Source organism: Miscanthus floridulus, chromosome 6, assembly GCF_019320115.1.
Source record: "Miscanthus floridulus cultivar M001 chromosome 6, ASM1932011v1, whole genome shotgun sequence".
NCBI classification, from domain to species: Eukaryota; Viridiplantae; Streptophyta; class Magnoliopsida; order Poales; family Poaceae; genus Miscanthus; species Miscanthus floridulus.
In genome coordinates, this window is record NC_089585.1 from 126,608,631 (window position 1) to 126,623,256 (window position 14,626).

At 49.3% G+C, this 14,626-nt stretch overlaps 1 protein-coding gene across 1 annotated transcript; it reads right to left on the reverse strand.

Annotated features, from left to right (window-relative positions):
- Window positions 1-1,491: 1,491 nt before the first annotated feature.
- LOC136459515 (E3 ubiquitin-protein ligase PUB23-like) lies at window positions 1,492-2,928 on the reverse strand. Its single transcript, XM_066459364.1, has one exon. The coding sequence runs from the start codon at window positions 2,925-2,927 to the stop codon at window positions 1,704-1,706; it is 1,224 nt and encodes a 407-aa protein (XP_066315461.1). The 5' UTR covers window position 2,928; the 3' UTR covers window positions 1,492-1,703.
- Between the last annotated feature and the right edge of the window lie 11,698 nt (window positions 2,929-14,626).

Below are 14,626 nucleotides of genomic sequence, written 5' to 3' on the forward strand. Positions count from 1 at the left end.
CACCACCATGCAAGCTAATTATAGCTTCCATGTACGTCAGACAAGCAGCAAGGTCACGCTCGATCAGGAGCCCGTGGCCGCGATGCTCTCGCTCTCGCTCAACACTACGCCTCCGTCGGGTCACCTGGCCGTGCATGAGCGCGTGCCGCCCCATGACAAAAAGGTCGTGTCCGAGGCATACATCGCCATTGTCGACATGGTAGCCCGGCTCGGGATTGCCGCGGGTGCACGGGATTGCGTGGTAGAGAGAGCCGCTAGTCGGATAAGAGCCAATCAGCAAGCAAGCAAATTATGCGTGGCTTACATCACCATGACATGAACATGATCCAAGCAAGCTAGCCAAAAGTGATCGACGTATTAATCTTGGTTTTTGCATATACGTGCTTACGCATGCACCGGTCACGCCTGCAAAAATCCTCGTGACTTGCCTCTAACATGGGATCGACTATGCGGGTTCGCCTACGACTCCGCGCACCTGTTCAACTGCGTCAAGCCACCCGAGCCACCAAGCGAGCCGTAGAAGGATGACGTCGCCCGGACTACTTACTCCGACCACCTCGACCACCAGACCACGTCGACCACGTTCCGAGCGGCTCCGCCGAGCTCTGACCACCTCGACCACCAGACCACGTCGACCACGTCTCGAGCAGCTCCGCCGAGCTCCGACCACCTCGACCACCAGACCACGTCGACCACGTCCCGAGCGGCTCCGCCGAGCTCCGACCACCTCGACCACCAGACCACGTCACAATGATGATCGCCACGAAGAACGGCGCTATGACAACCGCGACCACCGTCACAACAGGCCGAAAAGTACGAGGATCAAACAACTTTATCGCCATCGACCAGATTTCTATCCAAAGATAAGTACACTTCTAATATTTCTATCTCCAATGAAAAATATTTAGTTCAAATTCAGTACATTGGCTTACGAATATTAATGGGATTTGCAATACCACACAATATGTAGCCTAATTAGCTTTAGTACCCGGTCATAGCAATCATCAATTAATAGCTTACGTGCTTATCTACTAATGCTTTTTTCTGAGTTAACTAATATAGTTTAATTCTCCCTAAACCATTTTAGTTCACATTTTGTATGTTAACCGAAGGACCAAACATATGGAATTTGCATCTTAGTTTAACAGAGCGATTATGTCGGAAGTGGAGAAGTCCACCTCAACGCAGGTCTTGGTGCAAATCAGGTCCATGGAAAATGGAGCATGGATCGCGCATGAAATGCTCGAGTATGATTTAGCTTTTCCATTTTCATCCTGCGACTCCTTTCTTGATTTTATCAGCACTTGATTCTTCGTTCAGTGAATACGAAACGTATTCTCCATCTCAACAACTTGGCACAAATCAGGTGCGCTGAACTGAACAGATGATCAAGAAGATTACATCATCCTACACTAATTCGGTAACCAAGCAAAAAGAAATCACCTCAGATGTGTCCCTCTTCCGCAGGCACCAGGGGCGGACACAGCGGTGGAGCGGAGGCTCAAGCCCCCCTATCCATCTCGAAGCAGTGGAACCCCTGTGGAGCCCCATAAATTTTTAGGCAAGTGTCTATAGTATAGGGGGCTGAGACTTAAGATCGAACAGCAGTGCTGTTCAGCCCCCTGAAATATTTTCTCCGCTGGCAGGCACAATCTGATGCCTAGATTGAAAGAATGAATCAACACGAAAAAGAAGCCCTATCGTCACGAAGGGTAGAGCTCCAAAAATTTTGGAGACAGGCAGGACGAGCTCCTCCAGGTCCTGGAATGCAGCTTGAGCACCTCATGCGCCCTCTCCTTGGTCCTCACCCCGCACTGCTCGGACCGCAGCGCCGCGCAGAGCTTGGCCACGACGCCGGACTGCGCCATCTCCTGCAGCACGGCAGGCGTCGCCGCGTGGCGCGCCACGGAGCGCAGCACGCGCACCGCCCGCTCGCTAGCGGCCTCCGACACCCGCAGCACCTTCTTGCCCACCACGGCCAGCCCCGCCGCGTGCACGACCAGCTCAGCGCGACCCTCGGCGCACGTGCACAGCCGGTCCAGCGCCACGAGCGCGATCTCGTTGACACGCCTCTCGGGGTCGTCGAGCAGGAGGTCCACGATCGCCGGCACCGCGCCAGTGCCCACGATCTTGACGCGGGTCCGGCCGTAGGGGCAGAGCGCCACGAGGGCGTGCAGCGCTGCCTTGGTCGCCTGCGTCGAGACACGGTCGCGGACCACGCGGACAACCTCGGCGAGAAGGTCCTGGCTCAGCCCGATGACCCAGGCCGGCCAGGCCGCTTCCGAGAGGGACCTAACGAGCATAGCGGCGTTCGCGCGCGGCTTCTGGTTCGGCGAGCGGAGGACGGCCGTGAGTGCCTCCCCCAGATTGTTGTGCCTGGCCACGACGGCGGCCAGCTCCAGCTCCGGGATCCGGAGCGACGCAAGGACCCCGACCGCCTCCTCGCGCGCCGTCGAGGAAGCATCGGCACTGCTCACGACGCGAGACAAGGCGTCAAACACACCGTCCTGGGACTCGAGAACCGCCCGGTTGTCCTCGCACTCGGCCACCAGCTCCCGCAGCCTCTTGAGCGCCTCAACCTTCGCCGCGGCCGCGTCGGACAGCAGCGCGGCCACCTCGGCGCCGGGCACGAGCCCCCGCAGCGCAGCTACGTCCTCGTCGACCTCCGCCTCGGGGGAGAGGGACACGAGCCAGGCGTGGATGAGGCGGCGGAGGGTGTGGTTGGGCGTCAGCTGGGGCTGCGCCTGGAGCGGCACGCGCGTGACCGGGCAGGTGCGGCCGCCGGCGGGCGCGGGCGCGGCCAGCCAGCGGGAGATAGCGGCGCGGTCGTAGGAGATGCCGGTTGGCAGCGTGACGGGTTCCCGCATGAGCTGCAGCGAGATGGGGCAGAGGAAGTGGGACGGCACCTCGCCGGGCGCGCTCGCCATTGTCCACGGATCGGGTTTGACGAGAAGATGTGAGGCGGAAGGAAACTTTTATACTGCGGGGAGGAGAGGAGGACGGTGAGGGCGCGTTGCGGTAGCGCGGGCGGTTGTCGTCGATTAGTTTAAAGGCGGAGTGCTTTTTTTTTTTTTATCTCTAAAGGCGGAGTGCTGGATTCGCTCTCGTCTTGGTGGTGTTCACATGCGTCACATCGCTGTGGTGCTCTTCCGGTTTAGACCCTTAGGACACTACAAATTAAGGTCTACTAGTCCTTAGTTCTCCTATAAAGGCTGAATTTGCTGCATAAACAGAGGTAGTGAAATGTGTGAAGGGAGCATACTCTGACTTCTCCTTGTTTTTATGAAAAGTTTGACTCGCAGCGCAATCTAGATAGTTCAATGAATACGTCTACGAAGAAAATCAAACATATGGCATTGTAGTTGTTTTGCAAGAGGGTCAGAGCTAAACTCGGGTTGATCTATGTAAAGTCTAGATGGCACGCCAAAACACAAAAAAAAAAAACAGAAATGCTATACAACACACATGTGTTTTAGCATAGAAAAAATACATGGATTTTTTTTATCTCTCTCCCTCTCTCTTTCTCACCGGTGACCACCGGCGCTGGCGCCCGCGGTGGCGGTGGCGGCGGCGGCGGAGGCGGCGGATCTGTGATTTGTCCTTCCATAGAAAAAAAATTGTGATATGTGATCTGTGATCTGTGGAGACTGGAGGCTGGAGGTAGAAGAAGGGTGGAGACTGGTGCAAAAAATTTTATGTGTTGAAATTACATAAAACACATGGTTGTATAGTAGACAGACTAAAAAAATCACCATATATGCATCCATAATATACAAATTTATGAATCCATAACACCCGTTCCAATTTGTTCTAGCTCTGCTTCTGCAGCTAAAAGTCAAAGAACACCTTCCAACTTCTAGGTAGGAATGGTTTGTTCACGTATTGCTTTTAATTTTAATTGTTCACGTATATCTTTAACACAATAAGGGCCTTTCGCTATTAGTATTTCCTGTTAAAACTCCAGTTCACCAAATGCAAGCACATAGTCAAGTCATTGCTTTGAATCATAGTCCAGCAGTCGCTGTCCAAAGTACTGCTAACACTGTTTGCCGGTGCCATATGTGGCGGTTAACCAATGATCGGGTATCATTCCAATCTCGTTGGAACTTGGAAAGTCAACGACTCGTTCGCTTGGTTTATAAACCGTATTTTTTCAGTCAATAAATAGTATTTTTCTCTCACAACAAATCAGCTAATAGTACCTTCAGCCAAGCGAACAGGGCATAAGTGGTCAACCATCAGGGGCTCTAAGCACAAATAAGCACAAGTTGAGGCGTCTATTCGTAAAGTTGCCTACATGGGGATGGATTATTGGACGAGTGGGGAGGCCCAACAAGTTGACCTGGGCAACGTTGGGATTAACAAAGCCGAGAAAGCCAGGCATAGCAATTGGCGCGCTGGCTCTCCTCTGTTAACGCTGTTGTTTATTCACAGGGTGTTTAGTCCGGTGAATTTTGGATTTTGGGCTACTGTAGCATTTTCGTTTTTATTTGACAATTAGTGTTCAATCATGGTCTAATTAGGCTCAAAACGTTCGTCTCGCGATTTCCAACCAAACTGTGCAATTAGTTTTTTTTTCGCCTACATTTAATGCTCCGTGCACGTATCGCAAGATTCGATGGGATGGGTACTGTAGCCTTGTTTAGTTCTACCCCAACTTCCAAAAAGTTGCTACAGTACCTGTCACATCGAATGTTTGCGGCCCGTGCATACAGCATTAAATGTAGACGAAAAGAAAAACTAATTGCACAGTTTGGTGGGAAATTGCGAGACGAACGTTTTGAGCCTAATTAGTCCATGTTTGAACACTATTTGCCAAATAAAAACGAACGTGCTACAGTATCCCCAAAATCCAAATTCACCCAACTAAACAAGGGCTAAACACGGGCTCAGATATATGAAACACTGCCATGTTCCAGCCCTACAGATGTGCGCAGCCTGCCCGCAGTTTGGATGAGGAGGGTATCCGCCGTGCTGGCGGTGTCTGCTTGACCTGCAAATTTTCTGTTCATTGTTTAATTGTTCACCTGACCGATCTGAACATCTGATCTGTTTATGCATGTCATTGCTTAATCTTTCGTTGGCTTCAGCCTTCCCTCTATCAATGGGCCATGGGCTATAGCTGCCTAGGATCTATCTCCCCTCCCTCCGAGTCATCGCTCAGATTTTATTTATTCCAAATCTAGGGGTGGATTAGTAGTCGTATCGTCAGAGTCATGTGCACGTACCACGTACCAACATGGTATCGTTGGAAGTTACCTATGCAACTTACCTCGTCCAGTCGTTCGTGCACTTTAGATCCACTAAACTAAACATACCTGATGTCAACGATATACTATTAAATCTGCAAGTTTCACGCGGGAAACTCGTACACAACGATCGATAAAGAACTGTTTGAATCGCAAAGCAAGAATAACCATCGATTATTCCGTCCTGCCCCAGCATTATTTAGCCAGATTTTTGTGGTGGGCAAGAGGGGTGGTGCCGACTGTTATTCTATCAAGTTGTGCCCCGTTCGTTTGGCTGATAAGACATGACTGAAAGTATTATTAGCTGATTTGTTGTGAGAGAAAAATATTATTCGTTTGTTGAAGAAGTACGGCTTATAAACCGAGCGAACACGGTGTTTGACCATTTTTTTTGGGTGCGACACAGAGAAGGATTCCTATAGTACGTACTGTATTTCCCTGTGGATCATCGGTTGATCGTAGTGCTCGTCAAACGCCGACATCACCGTTTACTTTTCGCCTTTTTTTTTTGCTTTATTCCTTGCTCCTTTTATTCTTACTCGTACACAGTAGCATTGATTCGTTTGGGAAATTGCATGGGGAATTTGCCTTTCTCAACGCTCCTGTGGGGGCGCACGCGGCGTTGACCTGGGTAGCTTTCACCATCACCGAGTTCAAGCATGTGAAGAACTCAGCTCGTGCTGATGACTTAGCGAGTTTTAGCTTGCAAAGTGCTGGGTGCTGACCGGTCCGAGTGCTCACTGCGAGTCACTGTCACGATGGCCGGTGCTGGTACACGTTGATGTTTGATGTTATGCTAATGGCGTAATTATGTTCGTGGTTTTCAGTCATATGATTTTTCAATAATGGTACAGTACGCCCGGTGAAAATTTCCTTCCTAGCCTACCCGGTGAAAATTTCCTCCCTAGCCTACCACACCGGTGGAGAGGTGGATCTAAGATTTTACCTAAGGTACGCCGCACAAAATTTTTCATATACAATTCAATAAACTCATTTACCAATTCGATAAAAGATCACAAAATTTGCAGCATAACTTGGTATACATTCACTAAATAATATGATAAGACTTAAATTTAAAGATTACGTTGGAAGCTTCCACGTATTACAATTTAAATAGTTAGACAAATAGCATTGTAAGTTTTTTATTCTCTTACGCTTTCTAAGAGATATCAAATATGATTGTCTCGATTATTAAAAATAGAAGCAATGTCTTCGCTTCTCTTCATATATAAGTAAACAATTCTAAAAAAAAGCAATGTAAATCCCATGCTATCGGGATGATAGGATTATACTGTTTGACTAACTTTTTAAGCCGATGCTTTCTAAGATATATCAAATATGATTGTCTCTCAATTATAAAAAAAATAGAAGCAATAATGTCTTCGCTTCTCTTCATATATAACTAGAAAATTCTAAAAAAGCAATGTAAATCATATGCGATCGGGACGATAGAATCATAGTTCATATAATCACATGATGCAGTCTGCTACGATTATAAAACATACATGACATGCATATCTGATACTGATGTTTGGTCATATACACAAATAATGATAAGTAATCTCGCTGGTCTCCATGACATACACAAACTAATGTAGGTAATTAATTAGGAAAATTTCTTAGAAAAGTAATAAGATCAAATCAAGAAACCCCAAAGTTGTTGCCTGTCAGATTTGCAAGCATATGCTTGCCGGAGTACTAGGAGTGGAATTATTTCAGCTTCTTGGTCTAGTTGTCAATTAAGTAGTTCTTCTACCCAAATCCCGATCTAGACCTAATTAACACCATTTAGCCTTTGTATTGTAAAGCTTGGTGTGGGGGATACACCCCGGGGTACCACAAGATGGTACATGGGCCGCACCATCCGAGGTGGCCCGGCCCATAAGATCAAGGCGTGCACATCAAGATTACAAGTTGTACTAGATATTGTAATAGTATCAAATTGGATACTTTACTTGTAACCTTGTCTCTTCGAAGTATATAAGGAGAGACAAGGGTCCCCTAGAGGACAGGTTAATCGGTATACATCTCAATACAATATACCAAAGACACAGAACGTAGGGTATTACGTCGATCAGACGGCCCGAACCTGTCTAAATCGCTGTCTCTGCGCCTTGCGTCACCATCTGGTTTCTGATTACACGCACCGTCTATCGATAATCTACCACCACGGGCACCCCCTCGGTGGACTGCCGATCATATTTCGTCGACAGTGGCGCGCCAGGTAGGGGTCCCCTTTAGGGGTTGTGCGTGCTGATCCATGGCGAACTAGATGGAACCTCAAGAACAACGCCGTTCGTGGCAACCTAACTTTCCGAGGCGGCGTTCTTCAACAGCCTTACGGTCTCGACGTTACGGCGATAACAACCGTCCGACTACCTGCGACGGGACTTCACCTCTCAAGCATCCAGCTCCGACTCACCTGGATGTTGGCCGGGACCAACACCAAGAAGCAAGTCGGCGAGAAGCCAGGCGACCTCAGCCGCAGCAAATTTTATCAGATCCGATCTTAAAACTCGCAACGAGATCTGTCCCGCGTGCATCTCGTGTTGGCGAATATGAAGTCAAAGCTTCAGCCACGGCATGAATCAACGACAAGACTTGAAAGCAGCGTTATGGCATCACGTCATGATCTACACCACCATGCAAGCTAATTATAGCTTCCATGTACGTCAGACAAGCAGCAAGGTCACGCTCGATCAGGAGCCCGTGGCCGCGATGCTCTCGCTCTCGCTCAACACTACGCCTCCGTCGGGTCACCTGGCCGTGCATGAGCGCGTGCCGCCCCATGACAAAAAGGTCGTGTCCGAGGCATACATCGCCATTGTCGACATGGTAGCCCGGCTCGGGATTGCCGCGGGTGCACGGGATTGCGTGGTAGAGAGAGCCGCTAGTCGGATAAGAGCCAATCAGCAAGCAAGCAAATTATGCGTGGCTTACATCACCATGACATGAACATGATCCAAGCAAGCTAGCCAAAAGTGATCGACGTATTAATCTTGGTTTTTGCATATACGTGCTTACGCATGCACCGGTCACGCCTGCAAAAATCCTCGTGACTTGCCTCTAACATGGGATCGACTATGCGGGTTCGCCTACGACTCCGCGCACCTGTTCAACTGCGTCAAGCCACCCGAGCCACCAAGCGAGCCGTAGAAGGATGACGTCGCCCGGACTACTTACTCCGACCACCTCGACCACCAGACCACGTCGACCACGTTCCGAGCGGCTCCGCCGAGCTCTGACCACCTCGACCACCAGACCACGTCGACCACGTCTCGAGCAGCTCCGCCGAGCTCCGACCACCTCGACCACCAGACCACGTCGACCACGTCCCGAGCGGCTCCGCCGAGCTCCGACCACCTCGACCACCAGACCACGTCACAATGATGATCGCCACGAAGAACGGCGCTATGACAACCGCGACCACCGTCACAACAGGCCGAAAAGTACGAGGATCAAACAACTTTATCGCCATCGACCAGATTTCTATCCAAAGATAAGTACACTTCTAATATTTATATTTCATATAATTTTCATTACGACGTTTCTCCACAACGTCATCGTCATGATTATTCTTCAAATAACGTTTGTCCATGTATACCATCTTAAATATAACATACATCTATACTTAATGCAAATCCTCGACCAGTCATGTTGACGCTCGATGCCTCTAGAGACGGCCCTGTCTCCGGCTTCTCCCTACACGTGCATGAGTGTCTGCCCTCTGCGTTATGGGTGGTTGGCAGCGGTTCCTTAGCGACGCTTTGTTCTTCCTACACGTGCACGGGCTCCGCGCCCTGCGTTATGGTTCACGGGCTAGCTAGGGCTGGAGACTCAGCTACATACTAACTGGTCGGATGATTTATATTAAGTATAAACACAAACTTCATATTAACACTGATGTTCACAAAGCGCCAACTGCTTTATCACATCATGCTCATTTGCAAATGACTGTTGATCGTATTTTCTTCACCGCTGATTTTTTCTTCATAATTTATTATTTTGTACATCATGTGCTACCATTCTACATATTTATCTACAGGAATTTCGAGCTATGCTCGGGAACTTCGTCGCTCGCCTCTCGACCTACGCTCGGGGACTGTCTCGATCACTCTCCGACCACGGCTCGGGGACTTCGTCGCTCGCTCCTCGACCTATGCTCAGGGACTGCCTCGATCACTCTCCGACCACGGCTCGAGGACTTCGTCGCTCGCTCCTCGACCTGTGCTCGAGGACTGCCTCGACCGCTCTCTGACCACGGCTCGGGGACTTCGTCGCTCGCTCCTCGACCTATGCTCAGGGACTGCCTCGACCGCTCTCCGACCACGGCTCGGGGACTTCGTCGCTCGCTCCTCGACCTGTGCTCGGGGACTGCCTCGATCACTCTCCGACCACGGCTCGGGGACTTCGTTGCTCACTCCTCGACCTGTGCTCGGGGACTGCCTCGATCACTCTCCGACCACGGCTCAGGGACTTCGTCGCTCGCTCCTCGACCTGTGCTCGGGGACTGCCTCGACCGCTCTCCGACCACGGCTCGGGGACTTCGTCGCTCGCTCCTCGACCTGTGCTCGGGGACTGCCTCGACCACTCTCCGACCATGGCTCGGGGACTTTGCGTCTCGACCACATGTGACTGGCAACTCGCATACAGTTGGGATATTTTTTCTCACTTGGACCTTGCTACAAGGCTCATACCTCGCCTTCCAACAAGCTCGGGGACTACATCGGTACGATGCACCTGCCGGTGCATCTCGTATCGCCTGTACGACGATTGGATTCTCAACTTAACTGGGAATTCTTTTTAGACCCTGGCACCACGTGCCTACGTCACCTACTATCAGGCTCGAGGACTAAGTGGGCACACTTCACCTTACGGTGAATGTGTTTGTTTTTCGACCTCTACGCCTCTGATGATCAAGGACGCTACGCTTCAAGATGCACTTACATTTCTTTTTAGAAATACAAGTGGGCACACTTCCCAGGACAGAAATCTTTTTCTTTCTTCTTAAGAGCACCATACATTCTTCGGACAACCTCCTTCTCCGGCGACAACAGTGGTCGGAGATGTCAAGAACTCAAGCCTCACTGTTCGAAGAAGGTTGAAACGGCGTGTCGCATAAGAATACATGGCGCTCAAGGACTAGCTGTGGGGGATATACCCCGGGGTACCACAAGATGGTACATGGGCCGCACCATCCGAGGTGGCCCGGCCCGTAAGATCAAGGCGTGCATATCAAGATTACAAGTTGTACTAGATATTGTAATAGTACCAAATTGGATACTTTACTTGTAACCTTGTCTCTTCGAAGTATATAAGGAGAGACAAGGGTCCCCTAGAGGACAGGTTAATCGGTATACATCTCAATACAATACACCAAAGACACAGAACGTAGGGTATTACGTCGATCAGACGGCCTGAACCTGTCTAAATCGCTGTCTCTGCGCCTTGCGTCACCATCTGGTTTCTGATTACACGCACCGTCTATCGATAATCTACCACCACGGGCACCCCCCTCGGTGGACTGCCAACCATATTTCGTCGACACTTGGTGAGACTCTGATCGAACTCCGCCTTTGCTGCCGGCATGGCCAAATCTGAGGCTGTCGGTGGGTGCTAGGCTGTTGACTTTGTTACCACGCTGACGACCGGACGATGAGGACAGTAGGCACGGGTGCGGCACTTGGCGGCTTGGATGGGATCGTGACTCGCAAGTCACGAGGTAGGGCAGGCGAAGCGGCGTGGGTCTGCGGCAGTGCGGTGCTTGGGATCGTCGTGACTCATGAGGCACAGATGGAGGCCGGTGAGGCGTCAAGATATTTTCACAAATAGGTCGAAGTAGATAGGTTGAACTGCAGGGTATGCTGGTGCATACCTAGCATACCATGTAGATCCGCCCCTGCCAGTGGTGGATCCAGGATTTTAAAGTTGGGCTGGCTGCTCGTCACACCATCACGTATATGTTCGTATGCATGTCATTGTGGTTGTCAGCTTTAGGTTCAAGTGTGGATTAAGATTTAAATGATACCTAAGGATTAGGTGTAGATAAGGGGTGATAGATGCACACGGTGCCCATACATGCACCTATGTGTGATTGAGGGACGAAGAAAGATCCTAGTTGATCGGTTGGCGAATAACAGTTTATATGGGCTTAAAGGAAGTTTGGGTGTAGTGTGTTAAGAGTAGGCCGATGTAAGACCCCGCTAAATGGGCTAAGTTGGGCCGGTCTGATGGGCTGGGCCAAATGGGCGAGTACTGTAGCGATAGGGTGATGCGAGTTACTGTACCACATCGGAAGCTAAAGCAGAGCCGAACCAACTTAAAAGCCTGAGCCTGGGAGTGAATTAACTCCGGTTCGAACCTTTTGCGCGAAGAGAGGACGAAAGCGCAAGAGAGTTAATTAGCAGGTGTGGTCCATTCAACATGTAGGTGGATCTTAGCCGTCTTCCCGGGCTGGGGCGTTACAGCCGATAAGTTGCATTGTTTCATATGTGAATAGCAAGAAGATGATAAAAAAAATTCAACTGATATATATATATATATATATATATATATATATATATATATATATATATATATATATATTTATATTTGTATACTTGATATATACGTGCATAATTGTTTGGCAAGTTCGTTGGGTATTCCTCACCAGTCGCAAAAAAAAGGAATACCTGGACACCTATACTGGATCCGCCCCTGTACGACGCAGGGACATTTGTCTTCTCTCTCTTCCTCTTCTCTGGCGTCTTCTGCAACTTCGGTGAGACAGCTTTGGTGAGGACCGAAGATCGCAGAGAGCAACTCAAAAACAAGAACTTAGTGGAGAGAGTGATGAGGAAGAAGGGGGAGTGTTGGCTTTTGCTGGAAGGAGAGGAGGCACGACCCTTTGGGATGAACTTGGATGGGTCCTGTGAGGGGTAGAAGTGTAAATGCGTGCCTGGCCTACTGGCAGTGTTAGGCCCACACGTTTTACTCATTTGTCCTTTTGCGCCCACCCATTTAACTGTTGTGCCATTGTTAACTATTGCTTTGACCATGTGAACGTTGTGCTGAGCTCCAAAAGGTGGCCAGCAACGTCACGTTGGGCCAAGGCTCGGCACGGCGGTGCACGAGTGTGGTCTCCCCTACTCATCTTTCAAATTGTCTATATGAGCACTAACTAGCTTCCTATTTAGATTGAACACCTTCCTATTGAGTATACCATGTGATACTAATCCCACTTTCACTTAGCACTTATTGTGGGTCTTTGGAATTCTTTGATTAATTGGTAGACTAATTGTGGACCGAACCCAATTAATCCAACAATATCTGGATGTCGAAAAACGTAGAGTAGAGAAGAAATAGACCCACCAGTAAAATTTAATATTAGGATTCAAAAATTCGAATATGGAAGGTTGTTGTTGCACTCAAGCTCAACGTAGAGTCTCCGGGGTTTTTTTTTTTTTTTTTTTTTTGCCCCTTTCCCTTTATAACACTTTTGATACACGGGAGGAAGGCCGGAGGCGTCTGCGTCGTGACTTGTTAGTTGGAGGGGGCGGCTAAGCTGCGAGAGAGATTGGAGTAAAATGTTTAGTGCCGCCCCCACAAAGAGGATGAGAAAAGAAGATGCACAATTAAAAAAAAAAACTTACATGTGGAACCCTAGATATGAAGTGGCGTGAAATACTAGCTAGCAGCTGCCTCTCAACATGAAAGTCGACAATGAACACTGGTCACTTAACAATACAGATGTCTCTGTACTACACTGAATACTGAACGGATCTCAAAACTGAATACTGAGCCATAAACTAAAATACTGAAAGGTTTTTGACACATGAACAACAATTTAGGACTAGACCTGAATGCTGAACCTTGATCTCTCTCCAATAACTAGATCTCTGAAATTGAAAGCTGAAACTGAATGAAAGCACCATTCCCCAACCCCGCACGTAACCTACGCGATTATTATGGAAATTATAGTGGAAATCAAAGCAACATATAACCTAGAGCAAAACACTTGACAGAGCAAAACAAGATATTCATGTATTCAATGATTCAGGCACTGCAGTTAGCCGGCAACACAGTCTGCCCACATGTGGCGTCTCTCTCCACAGGCACAACTGCACAAGGAACAACTCCGTCTCCTCCCGTCCTCCAGTCCGGGCAATAGCTATCGCCTGTCCGAAGCGCCCAAAAAACATTTTTGGAAAAAAAAAAGCTTATTTGAAACAGAACATGACGTGCCAGCCCAAATAAGTGAGCCAAAACGATATCAGTAAACAGCCCAATAACACAAATCTCGACAAGAACGGGACCCTCCAAAACCGAAAGAAAACAACAACACATAAAATCCCGTTCTGTTGTGGCCCGCTTGCCTCTTTGACCTCTAGCAGGCTGAAAAATCGGTGCTCCTTCATAATTTACCGGACAGAAGCGGGGTTTGCAGGCTTGCAGCCGTAAGTGGAGGACTAAGCCCGCTTCATCCGCCAAGCGGGCTTGAATTTGGTTCCAGCGACAGAATCTAACCAGAGCCCACTAGTAGCCTTCTTAGTTTTCCGGCTGGCCCATGAGCGCCTTTTTTTATATAGGGAAATTAGCCTCCAGCTTGTCGGCGATGAACAGTGAGTTGAAGCAATCGAATTCTCAGAGTCAAAGCCCCGCTTACAAACTACGACAGACCTAGCAAGAAAAGAGTCAAACGGTTGGGATCTTGCACCATAGCATCAGCTGTAATCATTCCACCCCAAACAAGTTGCTGCGCTAGCTCTGATTCCTTCGGTTTTCATGGCATTGCTAGAAAAGAGATTAAAACGAACGCCTGGCCGGAAGGCCCCCGTAAGACGAGCGAAATGTGGCGGAGCACGAGTTTAGTCAACACATAAGCTACTTTATTCCAGTCTCAGTAGCGCGGGAATAATGCAAGTGCGTGGCGTCGTTCTCGATGGGGGGGCTGCGGCGTGCGGCGAAGATAAGGCACCGTTTACGTGTGGGAATAAGCGACGCGCCAATGGCAATCGAAGAGAACATGCACGAGGCCCTCCGTTGCTCATGCCGAGGCACCATCTCGACGACGACGACGTGCTCACATAGAGTTGAACGAGCGGTGATCGATCGAGTTGACTGTGCAACAAGCAAGTGCTTTTATGTCCTCGGGTACGACCTGGTACGATCGAGTGCTCAGTCCCTCGCCGGTCATGCATCTTCCTCTAGCTCTAGCAGTATTTTTAGGTCCCTGATGATGAACATACACGCCAGTAAGGCCTATTGATCGGTTCACGTAGAAACGGCACGCGATTCTCTCTGGTGCCATAAAAGGACCGTACTAGGAACCAGCTGGACTCCGGGCATATATACTCCGGGCATTAGTACTGGCAATTTCTCTAGTGCCATAAAAGGAC

Excerpts from the sequence above, each read along its gene's own strand:
- LOC136459515 (XM_066459364.1), bottom strand. The coding sequence starts at position 2,927 with ATGGCGAGCGCGCCCGGCGAGGTGCCGTCCCACTTCCTCTGCCCCATC.